The sequence below is a fragment of the Anabrus simplex genome, chromosome 3 (assembly GCF_040414725.1).
Source record: "Anabrus simplex isolate iqAnaSimp1 chromosome 3, ASM4041472v1, whole genome shotgun sequence".
NCBI classification, from domain to species: Eukaryota; Metazoa; Arthropoda; class Insecta; order Orthoptera; family Tettigoniidae; genus Anabrus; species Anabrus simplex.
In genome coordinates this window covers 286586148-286613299 of record NC_090267.1, presented here as the reverse complement: position 1 = coordinate 286613299, position 27152 = coordinate 286586148, and the positions used below count along the sequence as shown (strand labels likewise).

Genomic DNA, 27152 nt, shown 5'->3' with positions numbered 1-27152 from the left:
ATAACTCTTAAGACTCCCCTTATTAGGCTTTTTGGTGATAATCAGCAGACGCAAGCACAGGGAAATAAGACAATCGAAATGGGTTTCATGCATCTGACGATAGATAGCACCACACTCGAAAGCGAGAAATCGCTGAAAATCAGTCTAGCCAACCTCGTGTATCGGTGTCTAGCTCCGGGTAGCCACCTAGCGCTTGCGCAGAGGTGGTTGGACGCAAGCCAAAGTACCAGCCGATTTACACCTCCAGGTAGTTTACCTCCCAGGCAGCTGCCAGCCACTTTACCAGCAGATGGTAGAACCGGCCCTCAGGAGAGTTTTTACATTTTTCCCGGAGATAAAATTGTATTGGCTGAAGAAATAAAAACTTGGCCACTTACTGAAATTTTCAATACATGATTCTACGGATTTAAATTTACTCGTTCAAGATTTTATTTTTAATAGTTATTTAAAGTGGTTTATGTGGAAAATAGTTATACACTGAAATCAGCAGTCTTTTCTGAAGCCTGTAGTATAATTTGTTTCGAAACATTGTATGAAGTAACATCAGGAGCTTGAGAGAGAACAACCTGCCTCGCGCTCCGAAGCGATGTGTTCAGTTAGACATTTCTTCGCCGGTTGCTACATAACCTTGGCAACAGCGTAAATTCTCTGACCCGCCTAATTTGGTGGCCGCGAGAATAGTCACAACAGATGCTATTCAAAACTGCTTTGGCCATGCAGGTTTTGGTGCCTTTTCAGAAGTTTTTAACGAAGATGACCAATGATGACAATGGGGGGGTTATATCGTAGGACTCAAGTGCCACAACATTAGAAGAATTTGTTACTTGTGATGATGGAATTTAACAATTATTTAAACCGTCTAAAATTGACAAGGCAAAATAACAATGAAACATGCATCAAACTAGCAAAAGTGTACGAGTCGTCACCACAACGAAGCACTACTGATAAGAATGCTTGAGAGTAGCGCTACCATTCTGGGGTTAAGGAAATCGTAGTTAAATCTAAAGACCAAAGACATCCATCACATATAGACCACCTAACTCCAACAATAATGCGAGATAAAAGCTACACCAAACGAACATCATATTAATGTACTGACTTTTAAAGGTTATGCTGAACTCGAGAATATGGTTCCAAATGCAAGTATCTATTCTAAAAGTTCTCCATTGCATTATACATTCAATTCTGCCCGTCACTCATCATAAGCAGATTGGAAAGAGAAAAGAAATCATCAAAACCCCAGAAAGTTTGGTTTACTCGTGACCTAGAGCTCAGCTGGAATGTGCGCTTGCTACACAAGCCAGTACGAGTGAGAAATGATAATGGCTTTACGTATAAAAGGTGCAACATTTCTTCTGTCTCGAGAACATAATCGTGACCAATCATACTAAAATACTACATTTGTATTACAAAGGAGCAATTTCAATACTGGTCTGAAAGCCCAGCAACCATGTATAGCGCCCTGTGGAAAGTGCTGAAAACCTGTTCGGCAATACAATAGAGAAAATGTCACAAACATCTAATCCTGGACATGATATAGATGTTTTACAAGTACGAAGATTTGACGAAACCAGTTGCTTCTTCAAACAGAGCTGTCAAAATGCGCTCCGACTTCTTCCAAATCGATGGCCTAGAATGAAAACCTTGTATCTCACCATGTTCTTCTTATCCATTATTTCCCTGAAGACTGGTTACGCCTCTCAGCCACCCATGAAAATGCAGTCCATCAGAACAATGTTCGTTGTGTTCTTTATTCCTATGCCGACGTGTGAAGGAAAATGAACCTTACCGTACCGTACTATAGGAAAGTATGTCTGCGTGACTTATTTACTAACTCCTAGAGTAAAATTTTTATAAGGATCATTTTACTTTACGCATCAGCATAGGAAAATAAACCCAACGAACATTGTTCTGATGGACTGCATATCCAAATGTGGCTGGGAGGCGTGACCAGTCTTAAGGGAAATAATGGACAGGAAGAACGTTTTGAGATACGAGGTATTCAGTCTAGGCCATCGAAATGCTATGGCCATTTTCTACTTTATGATTTCTGAGGAATACCTAAACAATACCTGCAGAATGCAAGGCTAAGATGGTTCCCTATGCACGTTCACCACTAATCGCTTTCCAAAATACAGTATCAGTACTTCCTCTACTAAATACCGCAATGACAAGACATTAACGTCAATATCCATAGGTATGTCGTAGCCATCCTTTCGTGAAACACTTTTTCTTGAAAAACACCTGATCGAGGATTTAGCGCTGATAGGACTGACATTTTTGGGCGGTTGATCGTTTCGAGGAACAGACAATGCAGGATTTTTACAATATGATTTAATTACGATATTTACGGGACCATATAGGCCTAATTTGAATGAATAACCTGGGAAGATGTAGTTTCCAGGAACTGATAATCAAGGTTAAACTGTATATATTTTTTGTACTTATTCATCTAAAACGTACCTATAATCTCTGCTAATAGCTAATACGTTGTCATTTCTATTTTGTAATTTGCATTACACAATTTGCCATAGACTGCACAAGCTTTGAGAACATAGTTTTAAGTTCATGATGAAACCACACCTAGTGATTTTATAGTATAATATTTTATGGAATAGTTAAGTTTTACAAGTCTCCATGAGCAAATAGCCCTCAAGTTTTCTATTGGATTAATGCCAATGGAGTTCCTCAGCCATTCCAAGACACATATTGTTCTAAATGAAGAATTTCTTCACTTACTTTGAAGCACAGCAAGGAGCCAATCTTGTTGAAAATTTAGTCACCACCTGCAAAATTCTTCTGCAGTGCACCTACAATTCTCCTTTCCAGTATTTGGATGTACTGGTCAGATTTCATCATTCTGTTGTCCAATTCTTTGGCTGAATGGTCAGCATAGTCACCTTCAGTACAGAGGGCCCCGTATTCAATTCCCAGACGGGTCGGACATTTTAACTTTAAATGGCCAATTGCCCTGACTCAGGGGACTAGGTGTTCGTAATTTATTTATTTATTTATTGTCTTGTTTTATATGGCGGGACTCAGGCTATGAAGCCTGCTATTCTGTCCGACCATACATACACCTACATGAAGAGTTAAATATACACTAAATTATCTACAGTTTAATATCTTAAGGTAGCAATTAAATGTTTTAATTAATCTAAAACTTAATGTCCCCAACATTCCTGTAACTCACACATCTCGCAACAATATCATCTACCACACTGCACAAAAGATGCCACCCACCCTCGTTGGAGGGTCTGCCTTATAAGGGCAGCACCAGGCTAGCATTTGCTAGCAAATTCTGCCAGCTGGTACCAAGGGTCATGGGCCTTCATATATGAAACACCGCCCAAACATCGTCACAGGTAAAAAAAGAATTGACATTTTTTTTAGTTTGTTGCAAATGTGCTGAAGTAACTTAGACGGTTCATTCTTCGCTTGGCAAACATACTGAAAGAACTTTCTATCCCTGCAGTACAAAGTAATTCATCAGAGAAAAGAACTTTCTTCCTTGGAATTTTGTTCCACTGTCCAATCCTGACGACTACATTCCAGAAGAAAAAGTCCCCTAAACATTTCTCTTGTTAGAATATATTTCTTGGAGTTTGTGGGCTTTCCTTCCAGCTGCCAGAAATTTATGATAAACATTACAAACATTCAGATTCACTCTCCATTAAACCAATTCATGAGCCAAGTCCGCAGCAGTGAGCATGGGATTTGAACGGCTTCTTCTGAGGGGAAAACATTCATCTGTTGGCATTTTCCTTTTTTCTTCCACAGTTATCTTCGGTGAAATTGAGCCAGTCTATTTGTACTGCTCAAAACTTCTATTTACAGTACCTACAATGACACAAAATTAAGCAGCTTACTCTCTTTGTGTCCTGGAAATATTCCAACACATTACTACAATCACACTACACTTCCTGGGAGTTGTACTCATCGAAGACAGATAATACTAATCGGCATCGCATATGGAAACCTTAAAATTGATAAACATTAAATAAACTTTTAAGCTAAAACAAATGTACAGGCAAGATGCTTTACGTCACACCGACACAGATAGGTCTTATGGCAACGATGGGACAGGAAAGGACTAGGAATGGGAAGGAAGCGTCTGAGGCCTTAATTAAGGTACAGACCCAGCATTGCTTGGTGTGAAAATGGAAAACCATCTTCAGGGCTGCCTACAGTGGGGTTCGAACCCACTATCTCCTGAACACTGGATACTGGCCGCACTTAAGCAACAGCAGCTACCGAACTCGGTCAAATGCATAGGAAAGCAGGGATCTAATGATAAATGTGTAGCATACTGTTGCCAACCATTGGCAAAATTATGAAGCAAAAAATGCCTTGTTCCAATTGATTTGCATGGTACTGTAATCGCAAACCTTCCGTGGGAAGGCAGATCAAGAAGAAGAAGAATCATTCCTATACATTACAGATTACAGAAAATGAGACAGAGTTGTCCCTGAGAATTTGTTACCATGACATTTCATTCAAATATGTTAAGTGAAAAAAATTATGTTTTGACTGTGTGATAGGAAAACATCCAGTGAAATGCAGACTGGCTATTAAATAATAAGTAACACAACCACTTACTACATATCAAGTCTTGGATCAATGTCACAGTAAAACTAGAAAAATAACTACACATTCAACAAAACACAATGACAATTTACCTCTACAATGGTCCCCAAATAATAACGACCATCTTTGTGCTGAAGTAGAACATCTTCACCTTCACTGAACCCACAACGTTCTTTTGTTGTGCTGTCTGGGGCAGCTGGACATTCCTCTGATGGATCCTGAAAGAACATATTTTGTTATACAACTATAATATATTTACATATTTCACACCTGCATTAAAGATGAGAACAAGTATAAAAATATTGATGATCTCTGCCTAATCGTCCAGTAACGGAAAGATATTTAAACCTTACCCCTCGTCTGTCGGGTGAGGCCTGACATTACGATATTCCCGTTCCGGTCGCATGTCGGGCGAAACTCGACATGACCCTGTATCACCCTGTCTCTTAGCCGACAAAATACATGATGCTATTCTGTTCTGCCATCTTTTGGTTCAGCGTCAAACTTTGTAGAATACAGATACTATTTGACAGTCAGTCAAAAATCGATTATTTAGACAGAAGTGCAGCCATTAAATGTACACTCGCGCTCGAGCGATAGTAAACAAACATGGTCGCTATGTGCTCTTCTAGTCATATATAGCTTACTGTTCAATGTTGTGCATGTCGTGTAACACAAAAAACCACAGTATTTTCAGACCTCTACTCCTTCATTGTACCCTAATGAATTATCAAATAGTATTTGCCAGTGGCTAAAAGTGAACTGGCAATGGTCGGCTTGTGTACTGTAACCTGACATGTAGCTGATTCTGACGCCTGGCGGCAATTATAAATCAACAAATCCCGATTTCAAGAAATCACCGTTTACAGTGGTTTCAGCCTACAAACTACCGTGAGGTATGAAACCAGAGACTGAATAGAATTTTCCAATTGCTTTTTACCGATAATTTTTTCAGTGAAATCATTAACGAAACCAATCGGAATATGATAACGATAGTAGTAATAATAATAAAAATACAAAATAATTTGCCTTAAATTGCACATATTGCTTTCATTTGCTCCAGTATAGATTGCTGTAAATGCATATAGCCTAAATACGTCATTTAAAAGCAAGTGCTATCTCCAAAATAGTGACAGATGAATAAAGGTCATATAAGATAAAAATTCACATTCAAAGTACGAGTAGCAGAGACAACAGAGAACTTTAATTCGAGGGGTAAGGGTTAATTTAAAGTTAAAAATTTCATTGTTCCGTATTGAAGAATATCACTTAAAATTGGGATAATTGATAAGGAGATTCCACCTATTCAATACCAAAGAATAAGAAATGTAGTGAATTACATTCTCATTTAATAATAAGAATGGTACCGGTTTCGACCTTAGTCCAGGTCATCATCAGCCGATAAGAAATGGAAAACAATGCATAGGATCAGTAGAAGAGGCAACATGAAAAGGAAATGAACGGGAGTAGACACCGTAAAACTTAGAAGTAAAATACAAGTCATTTAAAAGAAAAACAGTGCGCAATTCTCTTAGCGGCAGCAAGGCACACGTAGCGCTAGGCAAAGTCGCACAATGATTACGAATAGCGGAGAACTGTTCAAAGCCAGTTATTTAAACACTGTCAGGCATAAAGTCACATCACAATGCTATGAACAAAGTCTAGTTAATACTAATAAATACATTAGTTTTAAAAGAATGGTTTTATGACCAGGCGAAAAAAGATACCTATTGGTGCACTACATAGACTGAAGTCTGATGAGCACAAGCAACTGCAAGAGAGAGTAAAGCAAAGTGGACAAGATCAATTATTTTTAATGTTCTGTAAAAAAAAAAAAAAAAGGTAAGAACTTGTGATACAAATATGTATTAGAATATACGTACATTTTCACTTCTGTCCTTGCCCTCCTTTTCAGTTGTTCCCTCCTCTCACACCACCCTCTCACTATGCTGATTATATTTTCCCATCTTAGTTCTCAATATATTGCATCAGATGCCCATGCAATTACGTGAAGCATCATGCTAGTGTTGACTACTTGGCTAAAATTTTCCAGAAATTTCTGTAAATGGTGAAGCTGCTAGTTGCTATCTTTTAAATTCTGTACCTAAATTATTACAAAAAGATTCTAGATCGCTAGACTTGGCAACACTGATGATATTTTGTGATAGTGGTTCTTTCCCCAGCCAAGAAAATGTGTAAATGGTCAATACAAATCAGTAAGGGTTGAAAATAATAAAGGAAAGGAAAGGAAAGGAAAGGAAAGGAAAGGAAAGGAAAGGAAAGGAAAGGAAAGGGTGGTGGTTGTGGTGGTGGTGATTACTATACTGCTTTAGGAGGAAAGGTAAGTGGACAACCAAACTAACCTAACCCCATGACACCACAGCCCTGAAGGACCATGGCCTACCAAGCAACTGCTGCTCAGCACAAAGGCCTGCAGATTAATACTAATCGGGGGGGAAATGGAAAATGTCCGACACTTCGAAAAATAAAGTTATCAGCCAAAGAAAGACAAGGGCCATGAAGGGCATAAAAATGAATGATTTCCTTGGCTTCAGCTAAGGACCCCAAAGTCGCCAACCCTTGCTCGCTCACTCTCACAATCAATCAATCAATCACCACTGATAAGCTTTTAGGGCAGTCGCCCAGGTGGCACACATTGCATATCAGTTGTTTACCTAGACTTTCCTTACCCCTCCAAGTGATACATAATAACCTCTTAAGTGATAAGCGACTGTAACGTCTTAGTACAAGTTTTTAAAAATTCATAAAATATACAAAATAACAGTAAAATATATCATATTACATATCCTTTTGTTCAGTATAAACTAGAGAATGTGATTATGTAATAATATTGGGTACACACCATGATTCCATTTTATTGGGTTGGTGAATTACAATTTTTCACTTTTGAAAAAAAAAACTGTTTCAACGTTCAATGTATGTAGCTTCAAAACTATAAAAAACTGAAACAAAAGGTAAATGTATAAAATTTTCACCATTTTGTAAGCAACAAAAGACTTAGAGAGCACATATTTCTGTAAAACTAAAGAACAGAAAGTTATGTACAAAAAAACCAAAACTATGTACATCACCTGTTTGGCCTTAATTCTTTACTTCGAGTCACTTGCAAGAGTTTTTCTTTTCCTCCCCTTTACTATGGGCCTGTAGAAGTGTTTCAACTTATGGCAGCAAGTAGGATGAATGCCACAATTACACTTAGGGCACCAGAATTTGCTGCGCTTTCTTTTTATCATCATCGTTTTCTGACGAGTCACCACTCAAAGAAATTGCTTCTGGTATTTCATCACCTGGCAAATCACTGGCATCACTGAGCCACATAGTTTTCATAATCTTCTTCTAACATATCCCGAATATCGTCAGAACAAAAATGGATCGCACATTTTAGTTTACTGAAACACTAACCAATCAAGTAGAACAACAATAGAACACTGCCATGCGGTGTGGCGCTTCGAGCGACTGACGCTAAGATTTGTTTTAGACAGTACATAAGCAAAAAAAAAACTTATTAGATAATTCAGCTAGATGAATCGAAATACCCAAATGAATTGAACTATTGATTAATGCAAAGTTCGACGATATTCATTAAATAGTTGCCCAGCAACACGACTCTAAAAAAAGAGTCGTTAATAAAGACTATCATTTCACAAAGGCATAAATGAGTCGTTACATATCACTTGGAGGGTTAAATGATGGTGATGATGCTTGCTGTTTTATGGGGCCTAACATCGAAGGTCATTGGCCCCTCTTAAATAACTTTTGCTAGTTGCTTTACGTCGCACCGACACAGATAGGTCTTATGACGACAATGGAACAGGAAAGGGTTAGGAGTGGGATGGAAGCAGCCGTGGCCTTAATTAAGGTACAACCCCAGCATTGCCTGGTGTGAAAATAGGAAACCACGGAAAACCATCTTCAGGGCTGCCAACAGTGGGGTTCGAACCTACTATCTCCCGAATACTGGATACTGGCGCACTTAAGCGACTGCAGCTATCGAGCTCGGTTCTTAAATAACTGAAGAGTCCTTAGGGCCCCTTTTAGCTGCCCCCTATGATAGGCAGAGGATATTCTACCACCCCAACATAAACGGAAAAATAATGGTTGGTGAATGAGACAGCGTAGTAGTAGTAGTAGTAGTAGTAGTAGTAGTATTTGGTATTATCAAAATATCTTGCTGTGATCTAAAACAAAAGTTAATATATTTATTTTTTCCCTTTTGACATAAAATTACAGTAGGTATTATCACCTGCTGATAGTTGAAAGAAATTGTCAATATGGTACTACTGGGGCTTACTTCCATTATGTTCAGAAGATGGCATTTACTTCAATAATGAAGTTTATTTTACAGATATTAAAGATTAAGTTCATTCAATCATTTAGTTTCAACATTTGGAGATCAATTACAAAAAAAATAAAAAATAAAGTGCATCTATCTATTTTTCGTGAGAGTTCATCTATTCACTTATTTCGAAGATTAGCCATCCGACAAACTTAAAACAAAAACTTTATACATGATGTATCCAATTATTTTAAATAAAACTGAAGGATATTTGAAACTCATTTGATTATTTCATTACTAGCTGATGTAACCCCTGTGCTGGTGCTGCTATATGGCTGTGAAGGATGGACTCTCTTGAAGGAGGACGTGAAACGACTAGAGGCAGTGGAAATGTGGCTATGGAGGAAGATGACAAGAACTAACTGGATTGAGAAGAAAACTAATGAAGCAGTGCTGAGAGAAATAAACACCCAGAGACATTTAATAACAACGATAAAAATGAGAAAAGCGTTGGTTTTTGGTCACATTCTCCGGCATGACGACTTCATAAAGAACTTGTTCAAAGGCAAGGTGATGGGAAAGGCAGAGGACAACCACGGAAGAAGATCATTGAAGAGGTAGTTGAGATGATGGGATGCCAAGGTTATGGAGAGATGAAAAGGATCGCAGAGAGAAGAGATCAATGGTTGCAGCGACAAGGCAAAGCCTTCAGATAACGATGATGTACCCCTGTCACGAGAAAATGGGTAAAAAGAACTTCATGAAAATCGGTATGTAAAGTTGGGGAAAAAGGAACTACACTTTACGCTATAATTAATTTTGTAAGACGCCCTAATAATACAGTCGAAAGAAAACTAAATGTGAAGGTCTACAGTGCAGAAATTACGTAACATTGATCAACAATAACATTACATTGACCATTGTTTGTTGTGATGTAATTTGTGTCTTTGTTGCCACTCATCTCCGACAGATGGGATTACTGCTGTATACCAAGGTTTTTTAAAAATTTGCTTCACGTCGCACCGACACAGACAGCACTCATGGCGACGATGTGATAGAAAAGGGCTAGGAGTGGGAAGGAAACGGCCTTGGCCTTACTTAGAATACAGCCCCAGCATTTGCCTGGTATAAAAATGGGAGACAACGGAAAGCCATCTTCAGGGCTGTTGACAGTGGGGCTCGAACCCACTACCTCCTGGATGCAAGCTCACAGCTGCGCGCCCTAACCGCAGGGCCAACTCACCCCTCTGTACCGAGTATAACAACCTGCCCAAATATTGGTGGGAAGTAGCTGGGGAGTTAGATAATTATCTTCATCTGGTTAATAAATTTTCCGATACCACTGGTACGTAACAAACTGCTTGATCATTGTATTCGAGCTATTCAATCCCTACTCTGAGGCACTGATTGGAATGAGCAGAGTGCATGTTTAACGGAATAATTGCAGAGGAGTGTTCACGGCTGTCTGCAGCCTGGTCATTCCAGCACTGGAAATTTGAACTGTTAGATCGGCAACGTAGTACTGTTCGTTATTAGTGAGAAAATGTGCGGTTTTTCATTGATCGAGTACTTTATATGAAACATTGTTTTAAATCGTTACATTCCTACTGACGTTTTCATAATGGCCTAAGTTGACTTCAGTTAGAAAAACTTTGTGAGAATCCCACAGTGAAGCACGGGTACATCAGGTTTTTTTTTTTTTTTCTAGGGGCTTAATGTCGCACCGACACAGATAGGTCTTATGGCGACGATGGGATAGGAAAGGCCTAGGAGTTGGAAGGAAGCGGCCGTGGCCTTAATTAAGGTACAGCCCCAGCATTTGCCTGGCGTGAAAATGGGAATCCACAGAAAACCATCTTCAGGGCTGCCGATAGTGGGATTCAAACCTACTATCTACCGGATGAAAGCTCACAGCCGCGCGCCTCTACGCGCACGGCCAACTCGCCCGGTGGTACATCAGCTAGTATTGTTGTTGTCTGAGTCATCAGTCCATAGACTGCTTTGATGCAGCTATCCATGCCACCTTATCCTGTGCTAACCTTTGCATTTTTTCGTAACTACTGCATCCTACATCTGCTTGTCATATTCATACCTTGGTCTACCCCTACCATTCTTACCACCTACACTTCCTTCAAAAAACCAACTGAACAAGTCCCGGGTGTCATAAGATGTGTCCTATCATTCTATCTCTTCTTCTCGTCAAATTTAGCCAAATCGATCTCCTCTCACTAATTCGATTCAGTATCTCTTCATTTGTGATTCGATCTATCCATCTCACCTTCAGCATTCTTCTGTAACAGCACATTTTAAAAGCTTCTATTCTCTTTCTTTCCGAGCTAGTTATCATCCATGCTTCACTTCCACACAATGCCATGCTCCACACGAAAGTCTTCAAAAACATATTTCTAATTCCTATATCAATGTTTGAAGTGAGCTGCTTTTTTTTTTTTGCAAGTTGCTTCACGTTGCACCGGCACATATAGGTCTTATGGCGACGATGGGACTGGAAATGGCTAGGAATGGGAAGGAAGCGGCCGTGGCCTTAATTAAGGTACAGCCCCAGCATTTGCCTGATTTGAAAATGGGAAACCACGGAAAACCATCTTCAAAGCTGCCGACAGTGGGGTTCGAACCCACTATCTCCCGAATACTGGATACTGGCCGCACTTAAGCAACTGCAGCTATCGAGCTCAGTAATTTCTTTCCTAAGAAAGCTATTCCTTGCTCGTGCTAATCTGCATTTTATGTCCTCCTCACTTCTGCCATCGTTAGTTATTTTACTACCCAAGTAAAAATTTTCATCTACTTCCTTCAAGACATCATTTCCTAATCTAATATTTCCTGCATCACCTGCCCTCATTCGACTGCACTCCATTACTTTTGTTTTGGACTTAATTTATTTTCATCTTGAACTCCCTACCCAAGACTTCGTCCATACCATTCAGCAGCTTCTCAAGATCTTCTGCAGTCTCAGATAAAATAATATCATCGGCAAATCTCAAGGTTTTGATTTCCTCTCCTTGGATTGTGATTCCCTTTCCAAATTCCTCTTTGATTTCCTTTTCTGCCTGTTCTATGTAAACGTTGAAAAGGAGGGGGGGGGGGGGGACGACAAACTGCAGCCTTGCCTCACTCCTTTCTGGATTGCTGCTTCTTTTTCAAAGCCCTCGATTCTTATCACCGCAGACTGATTTTTATACAGATTGTAGATAATTCTTCGTTCTCGATCCCAATCACCTTCAGAATCTTAAATAGCTTGGTCCAATCAACATTATCGAATGCCTTTCCTAGATCTACGAATGCCATGTACATGGGCTTGTCCTTGATTCGATCCTCTAAGATCAGAGGTAAAGTCAGGATCGCTTCACGTGTTCCTATATTTCAGCTGAACCTAAATTGATCTTCTCCCAACTCAGCTTCAACTTGTTTTTCCATTCTTCTGTAAACAATAGTATTAAGATTTTGCAGGCATGAGATACTAAACTAATAGTGCGATAGTTTTATCACCTGTCAGCACCGGCTTTCTTGGGAATAGGTATAACAACATTCTGCCGAAAATCGGATGGGACTTCTCCTGTCTCATACATCTTACACACCTCCTACGGCAGTCAGTAATACAGAGGGAATGTCATCAATTCCAGGTGCCTTGTTCCTATTTACGTCGCTCACAGCTCTGTCAAACCCTGACCTCAAAATTGGGTCTCCCATTTCATCAGCATCAACAGCCTCTTCTTGTTCCAGAACAAAATTATCTACATCTTCACCTTGATACAACTGTTGGATATGTTCCTGCCATCTTTCTGCTTTGTCGTCTTTCCCTAGATGTGGCTTTCCATCTGAGCTCTTAATATTCATACACCTATATTTCCTTTCTCCAAAGGTTTCCTTGATTTTCCTGTATGCAGCATCTACCTTTCCTAGGACCATACAACCTTTGACATCCTTGCACTTCTCCTTCAGCCAGTCTTATTTAGCTACCTTCCACTTTCCATCCATTTCATTCTTTAATCGCCTGTATTCTTTTCTGTCTTCATTTCTAGCATTCTTGTACTTTCTTCGTTCATCAATCAGGTCTAGTATCTCCTGAGTTATCCACTGATTCTTAGTTGATCTTTTCTTCCTTCCTAACATTTCTTCAGCAGCCCTGCTGACTTCATTTTTCATGACTATCCACTCTTCCTCTATTGTGCTTTCTTCAGCCTTTTCACTTAGTCCTTTTGCAACATGTTCCTTGAAACAATCCCTCACACTCTTTTCTTTCTACTTGTCTAGATCCCATCTTTTTTGCATTTTTCCCTTTCTTCAATTTCTTCAGCTTCAGATGGCATTTCATGATCAACAAGTTGTAGTCAGAGTCCATGTCTGCTCCTGGGAAAGTTTTGCAATCCAACACCAGGTTTCTGAATCTCTGCCTAATCATAATGAAGTCTATTTGATACCTTCCAGTGTCTCCAGGTCTCATCCACGTATAAAGCCATCGTTTGTGGTGTTTGAACGAAGTATTGGCAAGGACTAAATTATGATCTGTGCAGAATTCAACCAGCCAACTTCCTCTTTCGATCCTTTGTCCCAATCCGAATTCTCCTACTGTATTACCTTCTCTTCCTTGGCCTACCACTGCATTCCAGTCTCCCATCACAATTAGATTCTCATCACCTTCCACATATTGTATTAAATCTTCTATCTCTTCATATGTTCTTTCGATTTGCTCATCATCCGCTGAGCTATTTGGCATATAGACCAGCACTATTGTGGTGGGCACTGGTTTGGTGCCTATCTTGACGACAATAACTCTTTCACTATGCTGGTCATAGTACCTTACCCGCTGCCCTATTTTCTTATTCATTATTAAACCAACTCCTGCATTTCCTCTGTTTGATTTTGTGTTGATAATTCAGTAGTTACCTGACCCGAAATCCTGTTCTTCCTGCCAACATACTTCACTTATACCAACTACATCTAAATTTAGTCTATCCATCTCCCTTTTCAGATTTTCTAATCTACCACAACAACTCAGACTTCTAACATTCCATGCTCCGACTCGCAGAATGTCAGTATCCATCTTCCTTATCCGAAAGGGGGGCTAGTTTACCTCCGGAATATTTTACCCTGGAGGAAGCCATCATCAGTACATCAATTATACGAATGGGAGGCTAGTTTACCTCCGGAATATTTTACCTGGGAGGAAGCCATCATCAGTACATCAATTATACAAAGAGAGCTGCTTGTCCTCCCCGTTGCTATCAGCCGTGTAGCAGTATCAACACAGCACAGCCATGTTGGGTATTATTACAAGGCCATATCAGTCAATCATCCAGACTGCTGCCCTTGCAACTTCCGAAAAGCTGCTACCCCCGTTCGATGAACCATTCCTTAATCTGATCTCTCAACAGATACCCATTCGATATGGTTGCATATCGAACCATATTGGGACACCCAAGCCGCCCCACCGTGGCAAGGTCACATGGTTCGCAGGGGAGGATCAGCAAGTCCCTGGTTATATAAAGCCACAAGGCTAACTGACTCACTCACTCACTCACTCACTCTCTGACTGACTGACATTAAAGTTTGCCCACTTCCAAGTGAGCTAGGAACTTGAAATTCGGCAATCTGATAGCTTTTAGGCTTTAACCCAAGGGAAAATGCCAAAATCTAGGGCAAAATTTGAGTCCGATATTTTGATGAAAAATTTGAACTTTTTGGAATTTTTCCTTGGGACATAGAATAATAGCTATAATATTGCCAAATTTCAAGTTCCTAGCAAATCTGGAATGGACTGAGCCGAAATTTGAGTCCGATACTTTGATTGGGTGGGGGTGAATGTAAAAATTGGAGCGTGTTGGAAATTTACCTTTGCTTACAGCCCAATAACTATCAGACTGACGAATTTTAACGCTCTAGTTCATGCATGTTCCTTAATCAATTTATGGTGAAGACATGGAGATACGGAAAAACCTCAAATAACCAAAATTGTAGGTCGTTGAATTGTCAGCCAGCATGCCAAGTTTCAAGACTCTAGCTGTCTGCTATGTTGGTAAAATCATTTTTCAACCTGCTTAAAGCGGACGAAATTTGACATGGATCGAAACATTCACCTCTTTCTTTGGTGTAAATAGGCAAGATACGAGAAAATGCCTAAGACAGTAATGTAGACATCTGAAGGGGTCGTCTGATGGCGCAATCGATTTTGATTTTGATTCGATGTATCGTTTTGCCACAATAAATTTCCAAATCAAAGTCTGCACTATTTAGCGTGCACATTGCCTGGCTCTGTATTGTATAAATAAATCCGGTTTCTTTTGTTTTTGTTCTTTTTTAATTTGTTTTACGTCGCACCGACAGAGATAGGTCTTATGGCAATTATGGGATAGGAAAGGCCTAGGAATTGGAAGGAAGCGGTCATAGCCTTAATTAAGGTACAGCCCCGGCATTTGCCTGGTGTGAAAATAGGAAACCGTGAGAAACCATCTTCAGGGCTGCTGACAGTGAGGCTCGAATTCACTATCTCCCGATTACTGGATACGGACCGCACTTAAGCGACTGCAGCTATCGAGCTCTGAATAAATCCGTTGGGCTCACTGGCCTACATAAACGTTTACCCACTTTGGCATGAGCTAGAAACTTGAAATTTGATATGATTGCTATTAGGCTGTATTGTGGAAAAGTTCCAAATAATGATTTTTTGTTATTTTTACTTCCCTTCCCCTAAACTATATTGTGGACGATATGCTGCAGTGCGCCAGAAAATTAAAATTTGTCGCAGTTACAATTTTGTCCTGCAACCAACGGAGAAATTCGTAAGAGTTGCATTGTTTAATATTTTTATCTCCAGAAAATATCGAAATCTGGAAGCAATTTGCATTATGGTGCTAACTAACGTTTCGAGAATTTTGGCGGCTAAAATGTAAGTCGTACCGCCAAATGGACAAGAAGTTCGGATCCCATCATGAAGAGATCTACAACTTCGGTCCCAGGAATTTTAGTCGTATCTTCGTCCCTTATGCATTGGATAGAGCTGCATTTTTCAGATTTAACATCAATTTTTTTACATTTTCCGTAATTAATTTTACTGTTTAATACACTTATAAGACCGACAGGATCATGAAATTTGGCAGGCTCATTGCAACATTCATGGGTCACATGTGAGCAAAATGCATGATGCTAGCACCCTGTAAAAATGGAAAAACGAAAGTAATACGTAAACACTGTACTCCTAATGCAAGGTTCTAAACCAATCTACAGTGTACTCGATGCAGATACGACAAAACACAAATAACGGAAATATATGTGCGTTTCAACCATGATAAACCTACCAAGTTTCAAGACTACAGCTCCCCGTTACTTTAGGAAAATAATTTTCATCACGTCGAAATGTTTAACACTATCTTTTCTATAAATTGTGAATGTACGATACGAGAAAATATTAGAGGACCAAATATGTACACGAATATATGGGAAGTCTGGTGGCGCAATCCGGTTTTCGTAACGCAGTACCGGTTTGTCACAGTAATTGTCCATGTGACCACTTGTAATGCAAAGGAATTGGGGGTTTGGGGGCGGAGCCCCCAACGAGCGAAAGCAAGTAGATATATAAAATAACTTGTCCTGACTAACTGATTCATCATTGCCAAACAAATCTACTGTACATAAAGAAATGAAATTTTGGGTATGCATTCTTATTACAATGTAGGTGCTCACTAAGGGAGGATTTTCGCATATTCCATCACTAAGGAGGTGAAATTTTAAAATCAGTGTATATGTCTAAAACTAAACAGTTTTAAAGACATAAAAATTGGTATTTGAAATCTGCTTTAAAATGAAAAGAAACACGTATTTTTTTGTTTTCTGAAAATCCCGTTAAAGAAGGTGAAGAAAGGTGAAGAGGGGGTTGAATACCTTTTATATGGATGCTTATATCTCACAAACTGAGATGTTATAGTAATGAAAATTGGTATTTGGAATCTCTTTTATAAGTAAACAGGTATTTTTATTTTGGGAAAATCTACTTAAGGGGTGGCGAATAGGAGTGCCAAATGGGGTGAATTCTTAAAATGAGTGTATCTCACAAACGTAACATATTACCGATGTGAAAATTGGTATTTTTAATCTCTTATTAAAAATTAAAGTAACACTGTTTTGTTTTGGGATACTCCATTTAAGGGAGTGGGGTGGGTGAAGAGAACTGAACTTAGCTGAATTATTTCTATGGGGATTGTACCGGGAGGTACATCTCAACGCGGCGCATTCAAAACTAGCGCCTAAATGAACTCCTCTATTGGTAAAACAGTGAAACTGAGACTAAACCAACTTGGAAGTTTAATTAGAAGATGTCACCACTACAATATTGAGTAATTTTGTAATTGTGAAGTTTCCTAAACTGACCGAATTTCTCCTAGTTTTGTTAGCTTTACATCAAGAAGTTTGGACATTTCTCCACAGGTGACACTACTAAAAACTATGACCATGCACCCTGGTGCGAAGTGAAAGAACTTATAATTTTAAAGAAGTTTTGTATTTCTAGGTTTTTGTAACTGGTTGATGTTCATTTATTTTTGGGTTGGAAATATTTACCTTTTCTTTCTGCCAGTTTCAAATCTAACCAATCACTAATTTCTGTAATTAATTTTCAAACTATCACAGGCTTCTTGTTCGACTCTGAGTGTAACTTTGAGTTTAACCAATAAAATTAAGAGAGTGTGGCTGGCTTAGTCTTGAATGATCACAAACCTTCCCTGAGGGTTTATAAACTGCGGCTTTTCACGTTTCTTGGCCAATTGGTCGTCATCTTACTGAGAGTATGTGTGTGTGTCAAAGCAGGATGTGGGCGGCCTCTTTCATCGGTCAGCGGAACATCTACAAGGTAATGGCCACATAACTTTATTCTTTCTTGCGTCTGCTGCAGTTTAACCAGAGAAAAATGTCCAACTCTTTAATTATGCAGACATGCCAACTTTCAAAAGTGAAAAATCAGGAGAAATTTCGCAGCGAATCGCGACGTATTACAACACATCACTGATGGCAGAACATGTACTAATTCATTATAATTCAATACATTAACAATTCTATTTGCCCATATATATTTTTTTCATCATTTACATGTGAATACTGAATACTGCACATACCTGAACTGTAGAAACATGTGACTTCTTGTCCTTCAACATGGTGATCACATTACGACTAATTGTTGTTCAACACACCAATAGCTGACTTAGACCTCTTCAGAAACTCTGAACTAAATTTTTGTTCAAAGCACTTGCCTTGCTGAACTGATTTCAAGGTTAAACGTTTCTCCAAAGTTTGTTCAGACAGCAAGGATCTGAACTGCTTTTTTTGTCTTTGTGACTCTGCTAAAAATCCTTTCACATTCTGCATTGCTATGTGGAATTGATAAAATAGCAAGTATCACCTTAGAGAGTCTGTCATATTTACGTACACCATCAGCTAATTTCATCTGACCTACCAATGCCCATTGAACATCAATTCTTCCTTTTGCCAGGTCTGTTTCTTCAGGCTGAAAATTACAGAACCGGGAGTGCAGAATATCAGTTTCTTTATCCAAATGTTCTGTTTCACTAGTCAAAATGTTCGGACACTTGTTAATGAAAAATCTACGGCTAGAAAATGATGCCTTACTTATAGCAGAAATATCTGCAACTTCTGCATTAATTAAAACATCTTTGAATGGAAATTTGTGTACCATGTAGTCACACGAAGAGAAACACTTTCTAACAGACTTAAGGAATATGCACTTTTCCTCAGACTTCAAGGTGTTCACTAAAACAAACGCACAGTTCCCTATCATCAAATCACAATCATCCTTTTGATTTGCTGGAGAGAGGAGGATCTGTTAATAATGTCTGGTTTCACAAACCTTGCCATCACATTCTTCAATAGTTCCTCCAAAACTGACCTCAATAAGTGGATGTGCAGCATACTTGACTGAAGAGCTACGTTTAGATTCTCAAAGATATCCATAAAACTTGAGAGAAAAAGGCAAAAAGATTCATGTAAATTTGATGAAAGGAACATGAAAAGTCGTTCTTCACGTGACAATGCATGGCTCTTAGTGTGATAGGTAGTTTAATTGTGGGTTTTTTTTTTTTTTTTTGAACCTGATGACTGGGTTTTCCTTTTAACTGAGGAGCGAGGTGAAATGTTATGATATTCCTTACCGTTTTCAGACAAACAAGACATATCTGCACTTAAACTGTGCTTAGGAATTTTGTAAGTCTTCAAAGTTCCCATCTGAGAATCCTTACTCACAATTTCGCTCCTGAATAATGTAACCAAAGGGTCCCACTGTTGCAAAATCCTATCTAAACACCTTCTTAGTGATAACCATCGAGTAGGCACATACTTCAGAATTTTCCTGATCTCTGTGTTGTGTAAAGTCTGAAATTCTCTGAACTTTTCTTTCCTCTTTGCACTCCTTTCCAGATAATAAAATATATCAATTATACTTTCATCTACATATACGGGCAAGCACGCCGCACTCTTCTCAGCAGCAAGATTAAATAGGTGACAAGAGCAGCCTACGATGATTATGTTACTAATTTCCCGCTTCAAACATCCTGTCACACCATTCTTTAATCCTACCATTACTGGAGCATTAGCACCTAGAGCTAGGCAGTTTTTTAATGGAATGCAGAATTCCCAAAAAGTTGAGAGCAAAAGATTGGCAATGTTAGCTCCAGTAGCATCCCCTTCTAAATTAGGCACAGAGAGTAGACAACTCTGAATTTCACTGAGTTCAGGCCTAAAAAATGTCATAACAATGGGATATATCTTCAAGCCGCTTTTATTGCTACCATCAGTAGCAACAGAAAATGCATTCACCTGCAAATGTGATACAATTTTCGCCCTTTCTTCCATGCACATTTCTGTAATGGTAGCCGCTGTTTTCGTTCTAGCACACCCATATCGTTTAACGATTTCTGAATCAGGAAACATTTTGCGACACAAAGGTCCGGCGTGATTGGCACAATTTACAGGCAGGTTATGTTCCACTATAAATAACGTAAATAATGCCTCGGCATTCATCACAGGATTTACATCTTGGTTTTTACATGAAAAGTTCAGTTTCTGGTTTCTTTCTACACACTGGACACTCTCCTTATGTTTTTTCGTTTGCATATGCTCGAGTATATTGCATATCCCGCCATGTGCAACTGAAAAATCACACCTACATATAGTACAGAATGTGAACGTTGGTCCCTTTCTGGATTCACTCAAACACGGAAACTCTTCCCTATAAGCACTTTTAAACACTGCATCATATTTCTTTTTTGACATTTTGGCCAAAACAAATATTAAGGCACAACACGAGCACTTCTACGGGTACAACAACTATGGTGTGCTACTCCTGGGGTTAGGATACTCCAAAGAGAATGTTACTTGCTTGACTCGCTTGCAAAGAGAATGACTATTATAGACCAAAGAGCAGCACATGACTGGCCACTGTGCCCCATACTGCCATCTGGTATCATTATTAGAACTACTAACGACCAGCCATACTCAGCCATATATCGATAGAACGAGGAAATCCGCGGGAGTTTAAAATAATACAAAAATTACGGATATTGCTCTGAAAATCGGGAGATCGGACCCGGCGATCGGGAGAAACGATGAAAAATGGGAGTCTCCCGTTCAAATCGGGAGACTCGGCACGTCTGATTATGTAACAAACTTTTCAAAAAATGTAAATCATCTTCGGCTAATGTCAAAACCTTCATAAAATCTTTAACTGTAAACCGGGGATAGAGAGTTAAGTACCCTCTCGAGCTCCCCTTCATCTTGGTTTGGGGTGACCACGTTTTTCTTTTCCTACTGTAATGTGTTAAGTAATTTCTATACAAGTCACCTCAGTAGTTAGGGAATAGTCCCTGTTTAATCAGCCTAGAGCCCCTTAGGTTTTTTTTTTTCGGTTCCTATCTAGGAGATCAAGTATACGTCTCCTTTCAGTTTGTGTTTCGGGCCATTTACTTAACCTGTTCTTTTCCGCAAAGGCCCTCTACGTTGGGTACGAGGTACCCCTGTTTCAAATTGTAAGTTGGGCCATGGAAGGCCAGAGAGTGTAAGATTTTTTATGTTGCCTTGAGGAGGCTGAAAGAAACCGAAGAGCCTGTTAGCTCTTTTTCAAGTTTTGTAATTTTAAAGAGTGCCTCCAGAAGGCTAGAAATTGTATTTCGGGAGCAAGTGCTCCATGAATTAAGGGATTTCTGCCCTTGAATAAATTTGTGCACTTTGTAAATTTGAGCTCAGAGCTCAAGAATCGTAAAGTGAAGGGCTTGAAGCCCAGGTTTTGTAAAAATCACTAAATTTTGGATTTTGTCTCGTTTCGAGTCGGGCGTTGTATCCGATTGTTATTTTTCCCTTGTGGAAATATGTTAAGTTTGTTTTTTATAATGAAAGAAATATAACCTTTGTTAAAGTTTTAATTCAATTCTTGATATTGTAGTTAGACCCATTCACCCCGGCACCTTCTTTAACCTCTTTCTGCTCCACGGGTAATCCCGGAACAGGGATACTTATACATCAAATACTGAAAATGTTATAGACATGCCAATTGGTATTTTAAGCTTGTTTAAATATAAAGTAAGCTTGTTTAAATATAAAGTAACACATATTTTTTTGGTTTCCGGTAAAATCACTTGGGCGGGAGGGGGGGTAAAAGGGACTGAAGGAGGGGTTGAAATATTTTTATTAGGATACTGGTATCTCAAAATCTGAAGGTATTATAGACGTGAACATTGGTATTTGGAATCTCCTTTAAAAATAAGGAAACATGCACCTTTTTTTTTGTTGGGGCGGGGGGGAGGGGGAGGGAGTGGTGAGGAGGGTATCAACTTAACGGTGTGTAAAGCAGTTGAATTTTATGAGGATACAATTAAAAAGTGGACTTAAAACTATACAACGCTAAGATGTTTTTGACCGGGGGATGAGGAATAATGATAAAAATATATGTTTATATCTAACTGTTTGAATTACGAAGTTAAAATGTCAAATGATATCCTAGGTGTTAAATAGCAGAAGGTTTGAAACAATTTTAACCCCTCAGAGAGTTAAATGGGTGTTAAAATCCAAAAACAAATATATTAATTCCTTCCTCTGAACGGTTTAATGTACGAAGACAAAATTCGAAATAGCGGTATATATTTTAAATCCTATGTGTGAACTAGGAAATATTTTTAAACGTTCAACCACTAAAGTGTCAAATGAGGTTAGTTCCGTAAACTAAATTAGCATCCCTCCATAACCATTTGGCATACTAAGTTGTAATTTTACGAGAAGGGTCTTCTTTTACGCCCTAGGTGCAATATACCGTATACTTCAAAACATTTCTCCCCTGAGAGCTATAGATGGTAGTTGACTCTCAAAAACACAATATCCATTCTTCCAAAACCGTTTCGGGCACAAACTTATATTTTTTTGATGGAGGATGGTTTTCTATATCTTAGAAGTTAATTAAAATTTCAAACATTCATCCCTTAAAAAAGTATGCATTCCTCCATTACTGTTCAACGTACAAAATCACAATTTCATGGATTGGTCGCTTTTACATCCTAGATGTTAAATAAGGTAGGTTTTAAAACATTCAAATTCCTCCGTGTGGGTTTCAAATGAGTGTTAGATCAGAAAATAAACGATCATTCCCCCAAAACCGTTTGTTGACTTACGAACTGACGGCGTATTTTACAGGCTCAGCTGACAGTGGAGTCTCAAAAATGTAAAACTTTGAATAATAACGCATTTTAAAACCGAAGTGAAGCACGTGTATCTTGTGAGTAACAAATATTTGAGAATTAAATTTTAGGCCTACCCCTAAACTACCATTTCTTTCAGCATGAATAAGATTATTTATGGCCTAGATTGCAGCGACTTATTCCCGGACTTTACATACCGATTTTCATTAAGATGGGACCATTTCTCTTCAGCCGTTTCCTCGTGATGAGTGTACATACATTCAGACAAGACAGATGGACAGAAATTACTGAAAATTAAGAAGCGCAGTTCCTTGTTACTATAGATGTGACCGATACAGAAATATCATCCTTTTTTACATTCTGAGCAATGTACAGACAAAACTCTTATTTTGTATATGTATAGATATCTTATCCAAGCACTAATAGAAGAAAGAAAACAACATGTAATACATAACGATGGCTTTCTTTTAAAACCTCGTATGTCCCAATGCACTTCCTACCCATTATATGCTTTAAGTCCACCTCCATAGCAAAACGGTTAGTGTTATTAGCTGCCATCCTCAGGGGCCTGGTTCGATTCCCCGTACTGCCAGAAATTTAAGAATGTCAGGAGGTCTGGTATGTGGGTCAAATGCTACATGCAACTCACCTCCACTGGGGGTGTGCATGAAAAGAGCTGCACCACCTAGGGATGAGACCACTAATTAATATTCCTTTAGACTGGTCAAGCCTCCCAGCCACATTATTTATGTGCAGTCCATCAGAATAATTTCCATTGTGTTCATTTTCCTATGCTAATGAGTGAAGGAAAATGGATCTTAACATACCGTATTGCAGTGAAGTAGTTTGCATGGCGAATTTACGCACTCCTACAGCTTAATGTATTTTAGGTTCATTTTCCCTTACACGATAGCATAGGAATATTAACATAACAAAAATTAGTCTGATGGACAGCATATAAATATGTGGCTGGAATGCGTGACCAGTCTTAACGAATATAATGGGTAGAAAGAGCATTGGGACATACGAGGTTTTAAAAGAAAGCCATCGATAAGTATCTGGGCCCTATTAACAATTATTTAGTCAGCACCCATGAAAATAATTTAGACACCTTATGAGTTTGCCAGCCCCATGGTGTAGGGGTTGCGTGTCTGCTTCTTACTCAGAGGTCTCGGGTACAATTCCCGGCCAAGGCATGGATTTTTACTTGGATCTGAAGGCTGGTCCAGCGTCCACTCAGCCTATGTGATTACAATTCAGGAGTTATCCGACGGTGAGTTGGCGGCCCAGGTGTAGAGAGCAAACAATAATGGCCATGAGGATTAATCATGCTGAACACACGACACCTCGTAATCTGCAGGCCTTCGGGCTGAGCAGAGATCGCTTGGTAGGCCATGGCCCTTCGGGGCTGTTGCACCATGGGGTTTGGTTTTTTGCAATGAATTCAAATGTCGCAAGCTATCTAGCTTCAGACACCAGGTACTTAGTGTTAAGCAGAGAATTTCACTCTGAACAGGTACACTGTAAAGGAGTCTTGATCTAAGGTTGATAATTAAGAGATAATAGTTATAACCAGGGCCTGGATGTGGATGACCTAGAAATGTTTCAAAAATGACCTATAAAATGATTGCAAATACTGTATCCCATAAACCAAAAAATTTTAAAAAATGACCTAAAAATTTGAATGAAACTGACAATTTCACCACACAAGAAATGCAAACAGGCTACCACCTGTTGAAATGATTTTAATAGCTTCCTAGTATAATTAATTATTATTTGACAAATATGAATTATTTGCACACAAATACTGGTTATTATTGCAGTCTACTGTTTGGCACTCCCAAGTTCTATTTCTTTTCTTCAAAGAAAATAACACTTCCTGGTATGTGAAACTTTAAGGCTGCAACATCTGAAGAACAAGAAAAGAGAATTTCGCTCTTAGGTACTCAAATTCCTTATCAGATTAGAGGAGTTAGAAAGATGTGCACTTAAAATACATGACTGACTATACAGGCTTACCTCAATCCGCGTTACAGTAGATGACTCTTTCTTTTTACAAGTTGCTTTACGTTGCACCGACACAGATGGCGACGATGGGACAGGAAGGAAGCAGCCATGGCCTTAATTAAGGTACTTTCTCAGCATTTGCCTGGTGTGAAAATGGGAAACCACGGAAAACCATCTTCAGGGCTGCTGACAGTGGGATTCGACCCACTATCTCCCAAATACGGGGCCGATGACCTTCGATGTTAGGCCCCTTAAAACAACAAGCATCATCTCCCAAATACTGGACACTGGCCGCACTTAAGCGACTGCAGCTATCAAGACCATTTGGAGATTCTCACAGGAAAAAGAATGACGATTGCTCACTAGCACGGTTTTGTACTTTGAAAACCTCCTTTCTACGAATGCTATTGGAACATACTTGAAGTGCACTAAATCACTGGATGCTAGTTGTTCTTCAATGCCGATTATGCTGAAATCTTCAACCGCTAAAATTAAAACCCGAGTTCTTGACAAGAACACATTTCAGTTTGTCTGACACTGCCACACCAGAATTGCCACAAATGTACTTTGATTCGTCTGTGACTGTACTGACTAAACTGATCATTTTTTCTAGAGCCATGCCTCTCTCCTGAAGATGTGTAATAATTGACAAGGAGCTGAAATTTGCTTTGATGCAGGCTAGTTTTTCCTCCATTTGGGTATCCAAAAAAACAATTCTTGAGCCATCTGAATGGCCTTGGCATCAGATATGTTGAAAAAATCTATTACATGTTTTACTGTCTGAAAATGGCCACAATAGTAAATACAGGCATCGAGCCACATACCCCACCACGTGATGCAAGGTTGGAGTGGTAATGGAATGCCTGCTTCGGATCTGAAAAGTCCCCTGCGTGATAGAGCCTTAGTAAATACCATCTTAGTTGGGACAAAAGCTTGTCAACTTCAGAGAAATGTGATCCAACTTCTTCGGCCACTCTGTGAAAAGCATGAGCTAGGCAGGTTACATGCACCATTTTTGAGTAAAATGCCTTGATTGCATTGGCAGCTTTAACTGTGTAAGGTGCTGCATCAGTCACAAAGAGCACATCATCATCATACCTTACACCCTCAAGCCACAATTATCCCATCGATTTATCAAAGAGGCAACATACTGTAGAATGGTTCCTAGATAGCAAACCTTCGGTCATGACCAAAAATATTTTGCCAGGCCTATCTACTTTTAACATACTGAGGGTAACACGGCCCTCCACATCACTGGTTTCATCGACTGAAACAAATATTTTGTTCCCGGAGACTTCTTCTCTGATATTCCTTATTGTGTCGTCATAGCATTGGGACACATAGTTCTTTCTCAGAGTAGTAGACTCATCCGAAATTACACGGCCCGTATACCATTCTAAGAAATCACTCAGTTTAATATTGTTCAATTTCCAGAGTGGATTGTTCAAAGAATCCAAAGCTTCACACAAGTCTTAACAAAATACAAGAAGAAGTACTGCCATCAGAGGGTGACTCAGAGTAACAGCTGAGAAACTTTTCCATTTGCTAATATTTTGGACTCCACGTATGGGTTCCCCTCGACAGATATGTTGCTGAACCGTAAATCTCCCATCTCCTGCCACTTTCACTTCACATATTTTGCAGAAAAGACTCTCACCATTGGTGGCAAAAATATCCTCGTCGAATTCTGAAATTATTTGTTTGAAATGAACAGCCATGGATGCCTTTAACTTGGACATTTTAAATACACACGGAAAAAATCATGGACAATAACACAAATCCACATAGCACACGTATGGTTGCACTGAGGAACTTAACCATACTGGCATTACTGTGCCTACTGTTGTCTGTCTTCTTACCCCCTCGATTTCAACATCGCTCCCGGATTAGCTGCAAGCGCAGGTGTGTCTCCTAGAATGTGGATATTCCAAGAAATAAGGGCTGAACAAAGTTGTGAAGATTCTCATGTCCTCGTCGTATTCATCCTCGCTTTCAGTCCCGTTAATAGCAAATACGCAAAAAATGCATCATAAACCATTAAATGACATACTAATGACGCAAAAAGCAACAAAATAAGCTAAAAATAAAATACTTAGAAAAATGACTTAATAAATATGCATTTCTGTAATATGGGGGCCACGAACAGGATTTGTATATAAGTTAACTGTCTGTGGTAAACCATTTAAAAGATAACACATTCAGAATCCAGGCCCTGGTTATAACGCCGCATTCAATGAGTAGAACAGCAGACGTAATGAACTGAGAGAAGATAACTTAAGTACAGCATTTCTATGTACGATTTTCAATTTCTCAGCTTAAGTACTGCTCAACTTGAAACTTCACACAGAATCAACAGATTAAATAAAGCAGTAACATAGTCTGTTTAGTTCACATTTTCTAAACGATATTAATTAATAATAATACTTACATTTTTATTCTCAAGAAAAGAAATAAAAGTGTAACTTCACAGTTGCTTGAAAAGAAGCAAAATAGGGGTTGAAGTATAATTTTTTTTTTTGAAATGATATCTATATACGCAGTTCAAAAAAAATTAGGGG

General features: G+C 39.0%; 1 protein-coding gene across 10 annotated transcripts in view; it reads right to left on the bottom strand.

Annotated features, from left to right (window-relative positions):
* Pcl (polycomb protein Pcl) overlaps positions 1 to 27152 on the bottom strand; it is a 374533-nt gene that overhangs the window by 210139 nt on the left and 137242 nt on the right. For all 10 annotated transcript variants that reach the window (XM_067143090.2, XM_067143088.2, XM_067143087.2 and 7 more), the window contains one exon: positions 4680 to 4805. In XM_067143090.2, the coding sequence (XP_066999191.1) occupies positions 4680 to 4805 (126 nt within the window). The remainder of the gene's footprint in view (positions 1 to 4679; positions 4806 to 27152) is intronic.